This window comes from Periplaneta americana, chromosome 8, assembly GCF_040183065.1.
Source record: "Periplaneta americana isolate PAMFEO1 chromosome 8, P.americana_PAMFEO1_priV1, whole genome shotgun sequence".
Lineage (NCBI taxonomy): Eukaryota > Metazoa > Arthropoda > Insecta > Blattodea > Blattidae > Periplaneta > Periplaneta americana.
Window position 1 is genome coordinate 30,974,999 of NC_091124.1, and position 20,755 is coordinate 30,995,753.

General features: G+C 39.2%; 1 protein-coding gene across 6 annotated transcripts in view; it reads left to right on the top strand.

Annotated features, from left to right (window-relative positions):
* Positions 1-20,755, top strand: part of rad50 (DNA repair protein rad50) — a 394,123-nt gene that overhangs the window by 357,923 nt on the left and 15,445 nt on the right. For all 6 annotated transcript variants that reach the window (XM_069832697.1, XM_069832701.1, XM_069832699.1 and 3 more), the window contains 5 exons: positions 1,897-2,066; positions 3,975-4,175; positions 5,160-5,366; positions 7,314-7,487; positions 8,366-8,491. In XM_069832697.1, coding sequence (XP_069688798.1) covers positions 1,897-2,066; positions 3,975-4,175; positions 5,160-5,366; positions 7,314-7,487; positions 8,366-8,491 — 878 coding nt within the window. The remainder of the gene's footprint in view (positions 1-1,896; positions 2,067-3,974; positions 4,176-5,159; positions 5,367-7,313; positions 7,488-8,365; positions 8,492-20,755) is intronic.

The following is a 20,755-nucleotide window of genomic DNA, read 5'->3' on the forward strand; positions in this document are numbered from 1 at the left end:
ATTACGAGTAAGTCATGTGAAGGAATTGCCTTCTCACGGTTCATGACTTCCTGTAATTTTTACTCAAGGTTATCTTCCTTTAGCCCTTGGTAATTCAATACCTAACTACAAGACGACCTAGGGAGGAAGTGGAAATAACTAGTGAATGTAGTATATATATATTTTTTTTTTATGTACCGAAGTACATATGATATTTCCATGCAGATATTCTGCGTCATCATATGATAAAAGAGTGATGGAACGGAGAAAAATTCTCTCCGGCGCCGGGATTTGAACCCGGGTTTTCAGCTCTACGTGCTGATGCTTTATCCACTAAGCCACGCCGGATACAGATGATGACGCAGAATATCTGCATGGAAATATCATATGTACTTCGGTACATCAAAATATATATGATATGCGTAATAAATCACCTCATTCGAGTGCACCTCAACACATGTATGGACTTCGGTCCTGCGTTCATAGTCATCTATGACGTAGTGCAGAGGGCGGCCACTAGAGGGAACCCAAGAGATGGAGCTTAATCTGAGATGATTCTAACCGGCGTCGGGGTTGTATCCGGCGTGGCTTAGTGGAAAAAGCATCAGCACGTAGAGCTGAAAACCCGGGTCCAAATCCCGGCGCCGGAGAGAATTTTTCTCCATTCCATCACTCTTTCATCATATAGTGAATGTAGGTTTTCAAATTTCAAAGAATAACTTTCTAAATATGTTGTTATTTACCGATCATTTAGTTGTTATTCAGAATAGTGAGTCTGCCCTACAAAAATCTATTTTTAAACTTAATGAGATTGGTGAACAATATAATATGAAAATTTCTCTAATAAAGACAAAGGTAATGGCATTTATAGGGAAGGAACCGATTAAAACAAAAATAGCTATAAATAACTGCTGCATAGAACAGGTAAGCCATTTTAATTATTTGGGAAGTGATGTTGGTTTTGACAAAGAATATGACGTGGACAATGAAATATGTAATTTTCAAAGAGTATGTGGAACAATTAATAGAACATTTAGAAACAAAATTAAAGTTTTATAAAGTCATGGCTGTACCTACGCTGGCATACAGAAGTGAGACTTGGACATTAACCAAGAAGCAACAAAGCAAAATACAGACGATAGAAATGAAATTTTTAAGAAATGTGAAGGGATGTACGAAGAGAGACTTAATAACAAATGAAAACATAAGAGAAGAGTTAGAAATTTTTAACATAAACGACAGATTAAAAGATTTTAAACAAAATTGGAAAGAACATGTCGATAGAATGCCAGATACCAGACTTACTAAACAAATAATACAATATCATTCTAAAGGAAGAAGATCGGTGGGCAGACCTAGGAAACGATGGCTGGAGAACTTTGAAGACGGAACAAGCATTTGATTGCCTATACCATGAAGTGAAGAAGAAGAAGAACAAGAACGTTATTTTGTTTGCGGCTCCCCATTACTGCTCTGCGGACCTCCAGGGGGTGCAGCCTGCCTGTTGATAATGATCGGTCTACGTTACATTGTTCCATCATTTCAGTTAAACCCTTATTCCAGGTCGAGTATTCAGTTATCACATTTTCCTGAAAATGTTTCTCTTGTTTTAAGCAATTGTTTTAGCTTATTGATTAAGCTAAGTTTTATAATTGTACTGGGATGACTATCACTCAAAAGGAGTAAAGTCCAATGGTGGGGTTGCTACCTTCTTGTAAGAACGAATTCTGGAAGAATACTAAAATGAATACTAAATTATAAACCAAAAGAAAAATTAAATCTACAAATACCTCTCAAAAGGTGGGAGGATTCAGTAATATAGAGCCCATAAGAGGCATGACATTTGACAGGATGGAGGTGGTAGTGGCGATGAGGACGACAATGACGAAATATTTATTAAATGACTTGTGGTTACAGATTCATCAAGAAGTATGCAAGAAGCCCTGAATGATCAAGAAAAGTTGAAATCTGAGGTGAATGGAATTCGTCGTACATTGGAAGAATTGCAGCACAAGTTAACAAATCACACAGACAGAGTTCAAAGGTTGAAGGAGGAAAAGAATCAGCTGACAGAAGAACAGCTTAAGGTATACATGCATGTTGTTATTATACACTTGTCTCAGTAGTTCCTGAATTATTATTTTTTTATTTCATTGGTTGTGACTCTAGGTGTTTTCCTGTTTGTCTAGCATTCCAGTAGATTCTTGGGAGGTTGAGCGCTGTTATATCTTCCTCTTTTATGGCTGCCCCTTAATAACTACCGTCCTAGGCAAGTGCCCAGTTTGCCACCCCCTTAATACAGTTCTCAATTCTTGCATCAGTGATAATAATTTGAATTTTGTATTTTTTGTATGGGTTTGAGGAGGAGCAATTGGGTAACATTCTATTTTGAACTGATTCATTTACTTTAACTTTAAAAGTTTTTTTGTGTTGTATAAATGTTGTACACAAATAAGAAGATAGTGTTCTACGAGGGTCATTTCATAAATCAAGGCAACTATGTTATATCTTCTGAATAACTGAAAATGTAGTTAGTTCAATATATACATTCGAAAACCTGTTATACACTGTACGGGATGCCACTGCCAGATTACATCTGTGTGCATTGGTGACTAGTTCACAGCACATACAAAAGTTTGTGTGCTAGAGGCTGTTTTCCAAGGTGGATGTAAGTAAAGTTGAGCAGTGGTCATATGTGAAAATTGCAATTATTCTTGGTGGAAATGCTCGTAAGTGTCATTCTGAGCTATGAGAAGCATTGGATGATAGTGTGTTGGAACATCCTCCCTACTCGCTTGATTTCAGTCCATGTGACTTTGATCTCATTCTGCAATTGAAGAAGCCACTGCATGGGAAGTGATTTGCAAACAGAGAGGACATCTTAACAGCGTTTAGACAAATCGCACACAGCCGATGGTATTCAACACCTGCATCATCATTGGCAAACATGTGTGAAAGGCTTGGGGGATTATTTTGAAGGGTGTTAGCTGTGAGTAATGTACTTTATTTCCTTTTATGCATAATAAAACAATAGCTTCTATTTACGCGTCTTTCAATTTCCCTTACCATTGCCTCCTGTACCCGGACCTAATTTAGTACTAGCATGGAGAAGCACATTCCAATGACCTTCAATCGCATATAGTGAATTTCAATTCGTGCAGCTTTATTGGCTGATATAATAGTTGCCATGACATAAAATGACCCTCATAGTATGTTGTTTCTAATGCCAGGCTTTTGACAGTAAAGTCATTTGACTTCTTGCACTCCAATATTTTTCAAAGATATTATCATGGTCAGCCACTGAAGCACAGATTTTGAGGTATTCCGAATCCATTTCTTGATTTGAATTGCACAATGGGCAGTTAGGGGACTGATATATTCCAATTCTATGCAGATGCTTGGCCAAACAGTCATGGCCTGTTGCCAATCTAAATGCAGCTACAGACGATTTGCGTGGTAAATCGGGAATTAACTGTGGATTATGATGCAGACAGTTCCACTTTCTTCCTTGAGATTGGGCTATCAAATTTTGTTTGTTGAAGTCTAAGTATGTAGATTTAATAATCTTTTCACAGAATAATACGTATATTTAGTAACAGGTCTGTAAGTAGCAGTGCTGCCCTTTTTTGCTAAAGCATCTGCATTCTCGTTTCCCAGGATTCTATATTGGGATGGTATCCATTGGAATACAATTCTTTTATTGAGTAATATTAATTGGGAGAACATTTTAGTTATTTCTGCTGTTTGAGATGAAGGTATGTATCTAGAGAGTATTGATAGAATACCTGCATTGAAGTCTGACAATATAACTGCATTCTTAAATTTATTGATGTGGCATAGAAGATTCCTGAGACTTTCACTTATTGCAGTGATTTCTCCATCAAAACTTGTTGTTCCATATCCAAGAGATCTATTCAGCTTGTTAGTATTGGTGTTGAATTTCCCATTATTGATGGCATAATCTGTAACCACTAATACCTTCATTGTATGAGCAGATTAAGGGTGCAGAAAAACAGCGCGAACAGTTGGAAGAGAAACAATTGGAGCTGCAAGGACTAGAAGCTGTTCTCAATGACGAGGTTGATAAACTGAGGGAGAGTCTGGCAAAATCAAAGAAGAATTTAGAAACTGCTGTCAAAGAAAAGGATTCAAAGAAGCAGGAAAACAAGGAGAAGATAGCGAAAGAACAGACACAGGTATAGATCTAAGATTTCTGTATGATGTGTCTCTATTACAGTATAGATTTCAAGCTGCTTGAGTGTGGTTTACACTTTATGTTAAGTAAATACAGTATCTAAGAGACTAACGTACATTCCAGCTTACTGTTTACCCTAAACTTAAACTGAAACTGTGTTATAGATTTACAGAATGAAAATGTATACTTACAAATGACTTTTAAGGAACCTGGAGGTTCATTGCCTCCCTCACATAAGTCCACCCCTATCCTGAGCAAGATTAATCCAGTTCCTAGCATCATATCTCAACTCTCTCAAATCCATTTTAATATTATCCTCCCATCTACTTCTCGGCTTCTTCAAAGGTCGTTTTCCTTCAGGTCTCCCAACTAATACACTATACAGATTTCTAGATTCACTCATACGTGCTACATGCTCTGCCCATTTCAAAAGTCTGGATTTAATATTCATAATTATATTAAATGAAAAATATGATACGGTTCAGTTCTGCGTTGTGTAACTTCATCCCTCTTAGCCCCAAATACGTATTTTCCTAAGCACCTTACTCTCAAACACCCATAGCCTCTATTCCTCTCTCGGGGTGAGAATCCAAGTTTCACAACCATACAGAACAACCAGTAATATATTCTAACTTTCAGAGCTTTTTTGAAAGCAGACTAGATGACAAAAGCTTTTCAATTGAATGATAGGCATTTCCCATATTTATTCTGCGTTTAATTTCCTCTCAAGTGTCATTTATATTTGTTACTGTTGCTCCCAGGTATTTGAATTTTTCCACGTTTTCAAAGGATAAATTTCCAATTTTTATATTTCCATTTTGTACTAAGTTCTGATCACGAGACATAATCATATACTTCGGTTTTTGGGTTTACTTCCAAAGCTATCTCCTTACTTGCTCCAAGTAAAATTCCCGTGTTTTCTCTAATCGTTTGTGTGGAAATGTATAATTATTTTAATAATGGTCATCATTTTGTTTTTCATTAGATTACAGAGTATCTGAAGCAAACTGAAGAAATAGAAAGATATGAGAGTAACATCAAGGAATTTAAGAAGCGTGGTGTAGAAAATAAGTTGGATGAAATTACACAATCTTTGCTTGATTTGAAAACAATAAAGGACACTACTACAAACTCAATACGAGATCTTAGTGCGAAGATTGGTAATTTGGATTCTGAACTATCCAAACAAAAGGTAAATATTAAATTCTTAAACGTTTTTATGTTTTGCCTCAAACTACAGTGTTATTTTAATGTGGGTTCATTTTCTGGGGTGAGCAGTGAGTGAATGAGTTAACAGATGGATGTGTTACTCTTAGGCCTCCAATTTTCGCGTATGATTTTTTCACGAATTGCGTCAGAGAATTAAAATTTTTATAGGTATGAAGAACACTCATTCTGTAGACACTTTTTACGTATTGCGCTTTGTCACCAGTTTTGCTCATTTTGTCCGTTTTTTGCGAATGTGGCAATTTTGTGTTAAATGCTGTTTTTTTTTTTCTCTTTTACAAATATCACTGATTCATACATTTATCAGTCACGAAATTTCGTTATTTTATTTTCTACAATGAAACATTCGAAGTAAGTACTAAATTAATAGGTTTGTCTTTCATATTTTATCATGTGGAAAGTATGGCTGCTCTGCTTGGAGAGAGAGAGGGGGGGGGAGATCTTTTTCCAATGCCTACCCACTTTCACTTGCGTGATTCGGATTCTGCATACTGTGGATAGATGGCAGAACTGTGACCAATTTTCAAATTGCACACCACTTCGGCTGGCCACGTTGTGCATGATGTGTATCTGTGTGAAGAGTTATTTCGTGTACTAGGGTGAGTGTATGTTGAGTGTTCGTGTAAATGTAGTGTAGGGAGTGATTGAGGATAATGGTAAAGGTGAGGAAGGGAGAAGGGGAAACCTGGTGCCGGAGCATAGCCTACTCTTGTCGAATAGCACCAAGGGGGCCGCCAGGCTTAACTTTCCCATCCGACGGACGAATCACTATCAACAGTGACATAAGCCTTCCCTTCATATGCACTGCGGAAAGATTTGGGATTTACCCCAGGCATATTTGGTGCATAATTTAGTGATTAGAAGTTGTGCACCGCCATCTCTCCTATCATTGTAACCTCATTTTGTTTCATACGCCCAACTTAAAAACAGTTTCTCTTTTAATTCTGCAAATAACGACCTCAATGTTGTCTCTGTATGAGCCATTTTACACAAAATTTGTGGAGGGGATAAAGCATGGTTTTCTTGCTTACATCCCTGTCTCCCACTGAATTCGAAATTTCGATAATTTGAATAGGTCCTGGTCCAAATTGAACATATCACAGACACCTCATGTTTTGCACTAATATATCAATATCGGCTGGATGGTGTTAGTACATAAATGCAGCGCAAAGATAAGATGACAATCATTTAACCTCGAGTGTGTTATTATGCTGATTTAATGATTGTTTGTGTTTAAATTCAATAACGACCTACTATTATTGTAATTTGAAAATCAACAACAGCTGGTACTTCTCTTCACCCCTGCTCGAGAATGATAACCATTTCCATGTCAGAGAGTATCAGAATTATACCCTCTGGTCCACGTGCTCGTAACAAATGAACGCAAAGATCAGAATTGCACATGCACTGTTCAGAATATGCCAGAATCCACAAAAACGAAGTTCCTGGCACGTCCTGAACGAAAGAAAATCATAAAAATTTATTAAAACTGAAATTAAATAAGATCACGCATTCTCCAAAATTTCTGAATTTCACTGAAAATACAATTTATTGTGGTAATATCCATTTATAGCATTAATTCGCAATAATAACCTGGCTTCAAAGAGTTGCATTGTGATTAAATGTAAAGAAAACTGAATAAGCAGCAAAACACACTCTTATTTTTATCACATTTATCGCAATTGCAATATTTTCATACCTCTATTCCCTAAAAGAATATATGTGTTACTTTTTGATTGCAGGTCTTGTGATAAATGTTTGTAGACAATGTTGTTGTTGTTGTTTTCTAATGCCAGGCATTTGACAACAAAGTCATTTGACCTCTTGCACTCCAATATTTTTCAAAGATATTATCATGACCAGCCAATGAAGCACAGATTTTTGTAGACAATGTGAAATGTTTCTTTTCCAGACAAAGGAACGGGACTTGTTAGACAACCTGAAATTACGGAAAAAAGGAGAAGAGGCGGAAGTTCTGAAGGATGAGATCAAGGAGCTTGAATCTAAACTTGGTAACCTGAACCATGAAAACTTCTGGACTGAAAAAACACAACTGCAGAAGGAGGAGGAAGCCATCAATACCGAGGTAGGGTAACTGCCTGTCCTACTTACTCTTTATTCAACCAATAAGTAGTGAGCCACCAGCATAGCTCAGGCAGTAGCGCGTTTGCCTCCTGATTTAGAATTGTGCTGGGGCATGAGTTCCATTCCTGCTTGATGCTGATTACCTCATTGGGTTTTTTCCGGAAGTTTACCCTAACCGTAAGGTGAATGCCAGGTAATCTGTGGCAGATAATCTGCCTCATCTCGCCAAATACCATCTTGCTATCACCAATTCCATTGATGCTAAATAACCTAGTAGTTGAGAAGTTGATGAAGCATCGTTAAATAACCAAATAAGTAAGTGGTCATATCGATGGCTAGGAAGTGATACGTCGTATCTACAAAAATGATCATTTAGTTTAACTAGACTATTATTTAGATTATGTACATTATTATTATGTTCACAAAATTGAACAGTTAACTAATATTTTGTCCTCGAGTAAAAGGTCTTCGAAAGCAGAAACATACAGGGTAATTCACGAGGAGTTGCTGCCACTTGCGGAGCTTATTTCCGAAGACATTCCGAGCAAAAACTGTCATATAAACATTTATCCTATTCTCAATATTTTCAGAGTTACACTAATTTGAAGTTGTTAAAAAAAAATACTTTTTTTTTTCTTTAGTTTTAAGGGTAAAATAATGTTACAAATAGAAAATGAATTATTGAGAAGTATGAATAATTTTTTTGATGAGGGTATGTTGAACTTTTGCAGACAGAGGACAACTAGAAACAAAGTTCCAAACTTTTATTCATCTTTCATACTTCACTATGGCTCAAAGGTTCTCTCTGTCTTCGAGTTCTGATGGAAAAGTAAGATTGGGAGGAAAAAGTTACAAATGGTTTATTTTTGTCTATTTCAGAAGGCACAATCTGAGGGCAGATTGAATGAACAAAAGCGCATAATTGTTACTTTGCAACAAGACCTCAAGAAGCCAATGTTCAGAAATGCTCAGCAGGAATATCTCGAGAAGGTTCTGAGAAAGAAGGTAAATACAACATGTATTACTGTGAGTAATAGTTCGTTTCTTTTGTCAGACTTCCCGAATTGTCATTATACTATACTGTGAATACAAGCTTCAGTTGTATTTTTAGCGAATTTCATTTATTTACAGGATTGACAAGGAATACTGAAGCTTGGTTTCACCAACCTTCGTTATCATTGTAACGTCTCGTTAAATAATTTAATGACACGTTAGTCAGTTTTTGTGTTTCACCAAGTATCATTATTGCTAACGCATCTTTAAATTCATCGTTAATTTATTAGGACCTATTCGTCGCATTAAAACAGTAACGATGCGTTAAGAAGTCAACAACATGGCGGACGTAATTATTCGATGATGAAGTTCTTTATTTAGAACTTCAACATAATGACGAACTTATATGTTGTAATAACACTTGGAATAATCATTTTGAAGATTTAAGTGATAAAGAATTCCACGAAAGCTACACATTAAGGAAATAAGTAGTAATGATTCTAGAAGAAACTGAATACCGGTATGCTGTATAGGTTAGAATACGACAGAAATCACCCACTTAACGCCTCTTCAACAGATTCTTCTCGTTTTAAAATAATGTTGCGGGAAGTTTTGAAATAGTAATTGATGATATGAACGAGGTATCAAAAGCTGTATTGTCTAGATATGTGAATAAATTATCAGACGTACTACCAACATTACAATAGTCATTATTTCTATAGGCCTAATAAGCTTATAGCTAAATTTTATGTTGTCATAGACAACATAGATTGTGCACATGTTCCAATCGTATATCCTGGCAGTAATATAGCCAAAAGATTCTGCAATAGAAGATCCTATTTTTCCTTCAATATTCAAACAATTTCATAGGCCTATGTAATGCTCCATATAGAAAAATTGTGGCTAAACTAGCGCTGAGGTAGTTTCCTTCGTACTCTGCTTATACACCTTGCACATACGAATCTGTGACAGGTTATGTTTGATTAGTTTAATTTTTTGTTATGCCTTGCATATACGATCAACTGCATTACCACAAAAAATCCCTTATAAGTTCAACGATTTTCACTTCTACCTCAGAACTACCTCAGCGCTAGTTTATTGAAATTGTAATAGGTTAGAATACGACAGATAGGAATCACCCACTTAACGCCTCTCCAACAGATTCTTCTCGGTTTAAGATAATGTTACGGTCTACACAGATAGCACAACATTCCAAAGGAGGATGCCTTTTAAATGAAAAGGGTGCAAAGAGATTTTCTTTTAGGAGACAATGGATACCCCTTAAAATCCAATTTAATGACACCTCTCCTGAATCCTGCCACACAAGCATGGCAAAATTGTTACAGGGTACTAATAAATCTGCATGAAATACAGTGGAAAAGTAGTATGCAATTTATGGAAGAGGCGATTTCCCATCCTAAATTTAGGCCTAATATAACTGCTTAGAATGCTTTGTATATAATTAATTGTGGCATCAATTTTTAAGCTGTCGACCTTGTAGTCCGCTAAATTTTCTCAGATTTCCTTTAGAAGCTACAATTTAACTGCTCTACATTCCTATTATTTACATTTGGAAGCAGCTGTCTTTTTTTTTTAATTGCGGTATGACAACATACTGTATTTAGGAAGATGTTCTTAAAATTACTGCCTCTTACCCGTTTGCCTATGATTGTTTCCTCATGCCAAACAAAGTCAGCCATGATCATATGTAACCAATGAAATTCGCGATTTCGAAGCCATGGTCGTATGAAAAACAAAACATGCAAGATACAAGTACAAAATCCCCTCGTTAGTAAATGCCTGTTAATTTTAAAGATACGAGGCTTGGTGAAATAGTCAACTTTTAAAGATTCCGTTAAAATTAAACGATCCATTTGTTGACAAGTCGTTTGTGCTGATTTAAAGAAGCTTGGTGAAACCGGCCATGAGTGTTTAAAAATTCACTTCATAATACGTAATTCTCCCTCAGATATCGTATGTTTAGTTCACTGACTCTTAATTCATTGTACAATAATTGCATCATATCTGCAGGTACAGTGGCGGCTCGTGACTTTTTAAACGCATGTGCTACAATAATAATAATAATAATAATAATAATAATAAATGAACAATCTAACAGCTCGTTTTGAATAGTTTTCGAAGTCCCTTTGAAAACATTATTTGACTCCATATGTTCTTTTACGGCATTGTCAATGCTGATAATAAGATCTACGAGTCCTTAAAAGAAAAAAAAAAAAAAACAGGATTTTTTATTTGTTAGATTCATCATGTCCCCTGAGGGCGAGCACAAAGGCACTGCAGAACTTAACGCAATCAATTATTCTGGAAAGAATGTGTCTATTTTTTTCTACCTGTTGGTTGTGTTTTACAATATTATCTTGGTAGGCTCTGCTTAATGTTGTGACAATATTAACTGTGCCAAGCAAGGAGAGATCTAACACATTGTTGATATGTTTCTTATTTGCACCATGGACTTTAATTAAATAATTAAGATGGCCAAGATCTTTGACACCTGTCTTGCTAAATGCATCACTGTTTCCGAAAAGAAGACAAGGAAAGCAGAAGAGTGAATTTCTAATATTACAACCAAAAATTCAGTTACATGCATCATAAACTTTCCTATTGAACTGTCTTGTGTATTCCCGACTTCCGGCTCCTTTCGCTTTTTGTGTTGGGTTCAAGTCGAGAACCGGTCTACCTAACTGTTTAATTAGTATTTTATCTTCTAGAGATATAGAAAAAAATAATGTTTTTAACAAATTGTCAACTGAATTCATGTCAGTGGTCCAACACTGGCACTCACCTCGGAGAAGTAAGAACACAACACTTAACAACACAAAATAACACACCATGCAAACAACCACTCACTTTAGACACGGATTTGAAAAACACGACTGTGTGCAGCCTTCCCGGTGCCGACCACGTGTTAGTATCCCCAACCCCCTTGTTCAAACAGTAGACAATCCGCAATTGAATACAGCTAAAATGCATATGTTGTTGTTGTTTTTTAATGCCAGGCGTTTGACAATAAAGTCATTTGACCTCTTGCACTCCAATATTTTTCAAAGATATTATCATGATCAGCCACTGAAGCACAGATTTTGAGGTGTTCCGAATCCATTTCTTGGTTTGAGTTGCACAATGGGCAGTTAGGGGACTGATATATTCCAATTCTATGCAGGTGTTTGGCCAAACAATCATGGCCTGTTGCCAATCTAAATGCAGCTACAGACTATTTTCGCGGTAAATCGGGAATTAACTGTGGATTTTGATGCAGAGAGTTCCAGTTTTTCCCTTGGGATTGTGTTACCAAATTTTGTTTGTTGAAGTCTAAGTATGTAGATTTAATAAATCTCTTCACAGAGTAATACGTAGATTTAGTAACAGGTCTGTAAGTAGCAGTGCTGCCCTTTTTTGCTAAAGCTAAAATGCATATATTTACAAAGGTAAATATGTATGTCTAATTTTATGAACTAGAAGAATTGAAAACGACTAAAAACCAAATTTCTAATAGAAAAAAAGAAATGTTTGTAATTAAGTACATTATTTTAATAACTGAAGTTTTAGGTAGTAAATACATAAGTTGGCTATTCTGTCTGGCTACTCTTCTGTGAGCACAAGAGGGAGAGCAGTTTCATGAGGTTTTCGGTGCTTGTGGGGAAGTGAAAAGGATAACTGGAGCACGTGCATTCCTCCTTTTGGACATCTTTCTTGTGCTTAGCACATCTCGCACTACAGTGGAGGGTGAATGATGAAACGTAACAAGGCGGAAGATTCAAATGCTTTAACAATAAGAATGGAAACATATGTAAACTATTGCAATTAAAATTAATATTTTTGAGGTTTTCAAAATAAAAAATCTTTTTCTCTCTTATATTTATTATGTGCTGTAGCACGTGAGCACGTAAGGACCGGCCGCCCCTTGTGGGTGTTGTCGTTATTGAGTTCCCACGTTGGACGCCATTTGAGGGTGAGTGGTTATTGTGACCACACGTTGGGCGCCATTTGAGGGTGGGTGCGTCTCGATGTTGCGTGAGATTCACTCAGGGTAGCCGAGGTACGGTTGTGGTGCAGGTTGATGTCGGGAATAATACCAAGCCGGCTACTTAAATAAAAGGCAGCGTAAACTTCAAAACTATAAGTTTATTGTCGTATCCACTTGGTAAACCCTAGAATATGTATTTCCGGCTGACATATAATTCAATCGTTGGTCGCACTTCTGTATCGACTCTATGGCGGCTCTGAATAAGCTCTATCCGATACTACAAATTCAATACTCTGTCGAGTACACTATGACACGAAGCGAAATAGTAGTCCTGTCGACACCAAACGCATTAGTTATGCTCCCCTGTATGTAGGGCCGCCGACACGATGTAAAGTTGTTTTGATGATCTCCGCTCCGAAGCGGAATAGTAGTCCTCATCTCCGCTCCCCGTCACCCTTATTTATAAAAACCTATCCTACGCTAAAACTAACTATCCTATTGGTTAAAAACTACGTCACTAACTGGCCTAAAATCTATTCCCTATTGGTCCAAAGTGACCTCATAAGCTGGACCAAGATCTCTTCTTATTGGGCGCGAAATATGTCATCTCTAAATTTAAACTTTGGATTTCCCATAACATCTAATTAGTTTGTATATCTCACAAGAATACCCGTTCTTTGGAAAACCCAAGCTTGGCAGTATCTTTCCCACGGGTCCAGTCTAACTTTAGGGTTTTATGCTTCATCGAGTCTCTATAGGAAACCCCGCTCAAGGTGGCCCTAAATCTGTCCGATGCTGACAAGTGACGAAACACCTGTGTGAGGAAGCTAATTCTAACGAAGTCGCCAGAACATCCCCGCGAATACATGTAATAAAAATATGGAGATATCACTTCGCTAATAAATCGGTCTCTCCCTCTCCTAATTACTGCTTCAAATGCCCATCTACATAACCATTGGAAATTCCCGAAAGAGTTTCCAATGTTATGAGATGTCCCCGCTTTCTGCCTATAACTAGCCTCATAGTTCCCCTACGCTATCAGCCGGTAACACATTATTTACAATACAGTGAGATTACAATGTCACTACAAACAATTACAATAAATATTACATATATCTTCACAAGCCTTTCTATGTACACAACTCTCACACAATAAGCACAACAATGTACAATTTATATCCACATTTACATATGTACAATACCATTCATTCACATATTTACATTTATTTATTAATTGATCAATTACACACTCTGCGTGCTTGGTTGTATCAGCCGCCCTGTACAGGTTCACCTAGCTGTACGCGTGAGACTAACCATCCTACTCTTTCTCATTCCTGCCTCCTAGCCTCTCCTGTTTGAAAGGCCGCAAGAGTTGCTTGTGGTACCTTCCAACAGGTTTACTTTTTCCCCTTTCTACCAATTCGAAAGTATGGTCTCCGTATTTACTCTTAATTTCGTAGGGCCCCTTGTACAGTAGCTCCATGCGTGAGTAACGTCCTCTAAGGGCGGAAGATAACTTCACGTCCCTTAGCAATACCAAGTCGCCGGGTGAGGGCTCCCATTTGTGGCGATATCTTTTAACTTTACCGAGTCTATACTCAGCCTTTTTCCTGATTCGGTCGAAAGCTAGTTTACACAGTAGTTCATCACTAGGAGGCTCACCCTCCTGTATTGCCTGCGGCAAACTCTTTATCATGGGATCGGGATCGATCCCTAACATAAGTTTGATCGGAGCTATTCCGGTCGTTGGATTGATAGAGTGGTTCATGACTCTCTCAATCACCTCACATTGCCTAAACCAGTCCTTATGGTTTCGGTGACACAGAATACGGAGGTACAATGATATATCCCTAAGCGCTCTTTCGCAGGGATTACCGCTGGGAAAGTATGCGGAGCAATTGTACAGCTTCACACCCGCATCTTCCAGCCTTTTGCAAAACACTTTCGATTTATGTACCGACACATTGTCACTGAGCACCGCTGTTACCGGACCGTAAGTCGGTATGTAATCTCTAACCAGCTTGTCAGCACACAATTTACTAGAGATATTTCTTAAAGGGTAAATCTTTACAAATTTTGTGAATACATCGTACGTAACAAATATGTACCTGTGTCCGAAGGACGATGTGGGCATTGGACCGTGTTCGTCCACTGCTACAAGTTCATTCTTTTTACCCCTAATAACGACCTGTGGTACATTGTCATACCTTACATTTAGAGGTTTCGCCCTCTGGCAGACCTCGCAACGAGATATTACCCTTCTAACCTTCTTTGACAGTTGCTTAATATAAAATGATTCTGACATAGTTAAAATGATCCTATCACTCCCAGAGTGACACATAGATAGGTGAAAGTTACTTATAAGTTCATTCTCCATACTCGCAGGTATGTATATCTTCCACTTCTGGATATCCCTACCATGCAATTTATACAAGATACCAGAGCGCAATCCATACACTTCATCTTTCACCTGTGAGATTTCTCTAGCTTTGTCCATTAAGGCCCTTATCGTGGAATCCTCCTGCTGCAAATCTGCAATTTTCCGAAATTTTCCCGTCAGAGCTCCATTCCTCGTGGAATCAATTTTCATCACGGCAATTTCGTACGCGGGGGCGGTGATAGTTTCCGGTAGCCCCGATTTGGAATTCAAACGAGAGAGACAATCACCAAAGATATTGTCTGCCCCCGGAATATGTTTGATCGTCACATCATGAGCCAAAATTTCGTGCACATATCTAGATATTCTAGAGTTCGTCAATTTGCATCTACTCAGAAACGCTAGGCTTACATGGTCAGTAAATATGATGATCTGCCTATTAAAGATATACTGACAGAACTTCTGTAGTGCGAAGTACACAGCAGAAATCTCAAGTTCCGTGATTGATGCGTTGCTTTCGGTACGCGACAGTCCCCTAGAAGCTGTGGCAATCACATGTCGCTTATTATCTTCATCGGTCTGACATAGAATTGCTCCATATCCATATGAAGACGCATCAGTATAAATCTGAAAAGGTAGGCTGTCGTTAGGCCTTTCCAACAGAATTGAGTCGGCAAAAAGCAGTTTCGTTCGATCGAATGCTTCCTGCTCTGCCGACCCCCACCTGAAGGGTGTATCCTTCTTCAACAATGCTCTGAGTGGGGCTACATGCTTAGCATAATTGACGAGAAACCGATTCTGGTATTGTAGGATACCTAGATACCTACGAACCTGTTTCCGGTTCCGCGGCGGCGGGATCCTCGAAATGCTCTGAATTCTCTCTTTGTCCGGTCTAATTCCGTCAGACGAAATTACGTAACCCAGGAAAACTGTCTCAACTTTAAAAAATGCTGTTTTCCCCAGCTTGACTGTCATACCAGCCTCTCTCAGTTTAGTAAGTACAAAATCAATATCTCTAATATGCCTACCAACATTATTGCCATATATAAGAAAATCGTCAATGTACTGTGCCAGAAAACCTTTCGTCGAATCACCAAAAATTATGTCAAGTGCTCTTAGTAGCGCAGATCCAGAACTCGCGATGCCGAATGGGCATCGGGTATACTGATAAACTTTCCCGTTATGTAGGAACGCTGTGAATTTTCTCGAGTCCTCATCAAGCGGAATCTGCCAATACGAACTGGTCAAGTCCAAACTAGTGAATATAGAACAGTCACTAATACGGCCTAACAAAGTGTCCACTGACTCCGTCCTGAAATTATCTTTAACTGAAAACGAGTTAACGTGTCGGGCATCGATCGTTACTCTTAAGCTTCCATTGGGCTTCCTAACCCAGCACAATGCATTTACGTAAGGCGAGTCCGATACTTCTATAACTCCATCTTTTAACATATCATTTATGACTTCATCTGCCTGATCCCTTAAAGATAGGGGGATGGGTCTACATTTATGCCGAAATTCCTCCATTCCTACCACCTTAATTTTGTGTGTATACACTCTACACAGACCCGGCGCGTCTGAAAAGACATTTAAATGGCTACCTACAACATCCATTAAGCGTTTTCTTTCACTCTCACTCAGGCCGTGTGCCTGGTTAACTTTATCTCTCACTATTTCGAAAATATCTGTCTTCCTATTGTTAGACGCGACTACCTGCCTAAGATCGCCAAGCGAAATCTCATTACAATATCTGGCCCTACCGCTAATGAGATTACGTCCTATTTGTCTCGCCTGGACTAATTCGCCGATACACAACTCGCATTCTCCGCAGTCTACTTGACACACTCCCCTAGTTACCTCGTTACCTTCCCACGGATTAACCTCTATAATTACATTCTTACAAATTTTGAGGTGCTCTACAAAAAATAACTCTTCCTGTAATTCAATCTCTCCCGCGGTCCTTTCGTCTAGTTCCGGTCTAGAGCTATGCCTACTGAATGGGACATGGCCTACACTGTCGTTATCTGCCGTAACCCCTAGTCTGTTTTCCCTGAAATCTAATAGCGCGTGCCATTCATAGAAGCTTTCTACTCCAATAATGATGTCGGTAGTCAACCTTTGTATCACAAGAAAAATAGCATTTAATTTCACGTCTCCGCACTCTAACTCGAACCATACTTGATATTTTACCTTTTCCTTCTTCTTACTTAGGGCGCCTGCACAATACAGTGAACATATCGGTAACGTTTGCAGTTTTCTTCCTGAATCCCTAACCTTTTGAAAAAATTCCAAGCTGCATACATTATTTGTGGAGCCCGAGTCCAACAACACACAACACTTTGTCCCAAATATTTTAGCATCTATATAAGGCAATACATAAGTCCCATTATTTTCTAACTCTGGGTTAGTAATCTCGCTCTGTCTCTTTACGCTTACCGCGTTGGTGGATTCTTTTGATAGTGACTTATTGCTCTTAGCTACAGAAATCTCCGAACCCTTGAGACTTCTGTCTAGCAATTTCCCGAGTGCGATGCAGTCGGTTCCACTGCTACCTCGTCTCTATTTCTACAATTTATAGGCTCCCGGCCCATATTCATTCTGACCGGACTTTGCTGACGTCCGTTCATGTCTCTATTCCTACTTTGTCCCACGTTACGCCGTGTAGGTGGCCTATTGCACCATTGTGAGGCCATTTCTTGTAGGACGTCTCGCCTATCTCTCTCCTGCTCCTGTCTCCTCCAATCACCTCGATTTTGCGGTCCCCTGCTAAAATTAGGCTGCCAGAATCCCTGTCTGAAATGTCTGTTCCTTAGCCAGTGTGGTTGGGTTCTAAGCCTATTATTTCCATTTTCTTGTCTTCCCGTGTACCATCGTATGTGGTTAACCCTACGCACGGGACCAACACCTCCTCGATCGTTCCTCATCCTGTTATGACTACTCTGGTTATTCCTACTATTATTGTAAGGACCCCCAAAGGGCGGGTCACTCCTTCTCTCCCTGTTGGGACTTTTCCCTCCGTTATGGCCATTATGGTACCGACTATGTGCATTGTTGGGGCTCCTGTCACCACCCCAGTTACTCTGATTTTGGGCTCCTGTCCTTGGGGATGAAAAGGCTGTACTTGCCCCCTTCCCCGCTTTCTGGTCGGTGGGACTTGAACCCTTTCCTTTGCCATGTTCATAATCTGCCTGTCCACTACATTCATAGTGCGTGGCGTCCGAACCATCCAGCGCAGTCAATAAATCTATTGTTTCCCCGTAGTCTCGGGGCCCTGCTACGATCAGATTATATCTTATGTTCTCGGGATACTGCGAAATCACAGTTTGGATCAGCTCTGAATCCGGTATAGGCGGATTGAGGCTTTTCCCTTTCTTAACAATTTCAAGAAAATAGTCTATCATAGAGCCGCCTCTTCCCGCGTCAAACCTGCTCTGATTAATTTCCTTCCTAATTCTTTGTTGTTGTCTTCGTCCCCAGCATCTCTCCGAAAATTTTTCTCTGAATTCCTCGTAAGTGACATTATCCCCTAGGGCCACTAGCGCCCAGTTGAGTGGTCGGCTCTTTAGGCTCTTTCGTACGACAGTCATTTTTAAGTCATCCGGCACCCCTCTTACTCTAAAGTACGTTTCTAGCTCACTTATGTAGTTATGCGGGTTTGAAAATTCAACCTCATCAAAAATAGGGTAACCAATCTCATTCAAAATGTGAGTGGGGTACTGGGGACGGCCTAAATATGCCTTGTCGTTTACACTTATCAACTCACTACGCACGTCATCACGTGAGGTCTGACATTCCTCACCAACACTATTGTTAACATGTCTTACATTTATGTTGCTACCTGATGCCGGGCTCTCACTTGTGCCCTCTTGTCTAGAAACTGCACGGTCCGAGCTGCTATGTCCGCTTAAATTTGCGGGACTACCCCCATTTAGTACGTCGTTTATTGAGTTTAGTTTACTTCTTAATTCTTCCAAACATTCGTTATCCGCCCTTTCTTTATTCTTTATGGCTCGCTTGAGACCGTCCACTTCCTGATCCATCTCACCTATTTTCTCTTCCACCGAATTCTGAATTTCCCGAACCTTTTCCACTATCGTTTCCTCAACAGCTGATTTTAGGTCGCTATTCTCTCTAGTAGCGCTATCTCTAACTCTAACTTCTAAATCCTTCATACTTTCTGACATCCTATCCATAGCTATCTTCAATTGGTTCTCCATTCCGATCCCATTCTCGGTTAATTTCCCCTCTAGCTTCTCTATTTTGTCCTCCATCTTGTTTCCTCTTTCCGCTAATTTTGCAATATGATCTCTAATCTCTCTCGAACTTTCCCCCAATCTATTTTCCATTTGTTTTATTTGTTCTCTACTTTCCCTCAGAATCTGCTCTCTACTTTCCCTCGAGTTATTCTCTAATTTAGTTTCCATTTGTTTCATTTGTTCTCTACTTTCCCTTGAATTGTTGTCTAATTTATTTTCCATTTGCTTTATTTGTTCTTTACTTTCCCTTGAATTGTTGTCTAATTTATTTTCCATTTGCTTTATTTGTTCTTTACTTTCCCTTGAATTGTTGTCTAATTTATTTTCCATGAATTGTCTCATCTGCTCCCATAACTGTTCTAGCGTCATTTCCCCTTTGCCACTGTCTCTACTCTGTTGCTTTTCCACCGTTCGCTCTCCCTCTATTTCTTGTCCTGCGTTATTCTCGACCTCCTCCCTAATTTCCATAATTTCCTCGTCCTTCCTTTGCTCCATGGTTCCCTTGTTTCTATTTCCTCGTCTTTCTCGTATTTTCCTAACTACTTTACTCCTATGGCTACGTAGTATCATCTATACGCTACTCTGTCATCTATCCGATGCTTGCTTTCCCAATAATAATCTAACTAGGCCTGTATTTGCACTCGACTCACTTCCAACAAATTACGCAATACATTTATTTCACTCTTTCCCCCAAAATATCACACACAAAAAAAATACATATATATATATACACATTTATACGTCTTCTATTCATACTTGCCACAGCCTCTCCGAGTCGCCTTCTCTGGTGGTCCCCGTGTTGTCTTCTCTAGTGTTGTCGTGATGTCGCGATGGCTTGGTTCTGTTCCCGCCTTCCAGCGTCGTTCCTCGGCTATGCAGGGCTGAACTGCTCCGTCCGGTCCTCCTCGTTGTTTGGTGCTGTGTTCGCACCCGGGGCCGGTCACTGGAACAGCTGTCTTCCTTCGAGCCCCACGTTGGGCGCCATTTGTGGGTGTTGTCGTTATTGAGTTCCCACGTTGGACGCCATTTGAGGGTGAGTGGTTATTGTGACCACACGTTGGGCGCCATTTGAGGGTGGGTGCGTCTCGATGTTGCGTGAGATTCACTCAGGGTAGCCGAGGTACGGTTGTGGTGCAGGTTGATGTCGGGAATAATACCAAGCCGGCTACTTAAATAAAAGGCAGCGTAAACTTCAAAACTATAAGTTTATTGTCGTATCCACTTGGTAAACCCTAGAATATGTATTTCCGGCTGACATATAATTCAATCGTTGGTCGCACTTCTGTATCGACTCTATGGCGGCTCTGAATAAGCTCTATCCGATACTACAAATTCAATACTCTGTCGAGTACACTATGACACGAAGCGAAATAGTAGTCCTGTCGACACCAAACGCATTAGTTATGCTCCCCTGTATGTAGGGCCGCCGACACGATGTAAAGTTGTTTTGATGATCTCCGCTCCGAAGCGGAATAGTAGTCCTCATCTCCGCTCCCCGTCACCCTTATTTATAAAAACCTATCCTACGCTAAAACTAACTATCCTATTGGTTAAAAACTACGTCACTAACTGGCCTAAAATCTATTCCCTATTGGTCCAAAGTGACCTCATAAGCTGGACCAAGATCTCTTCTTATTGGGCGCGAAATATGTCATCTC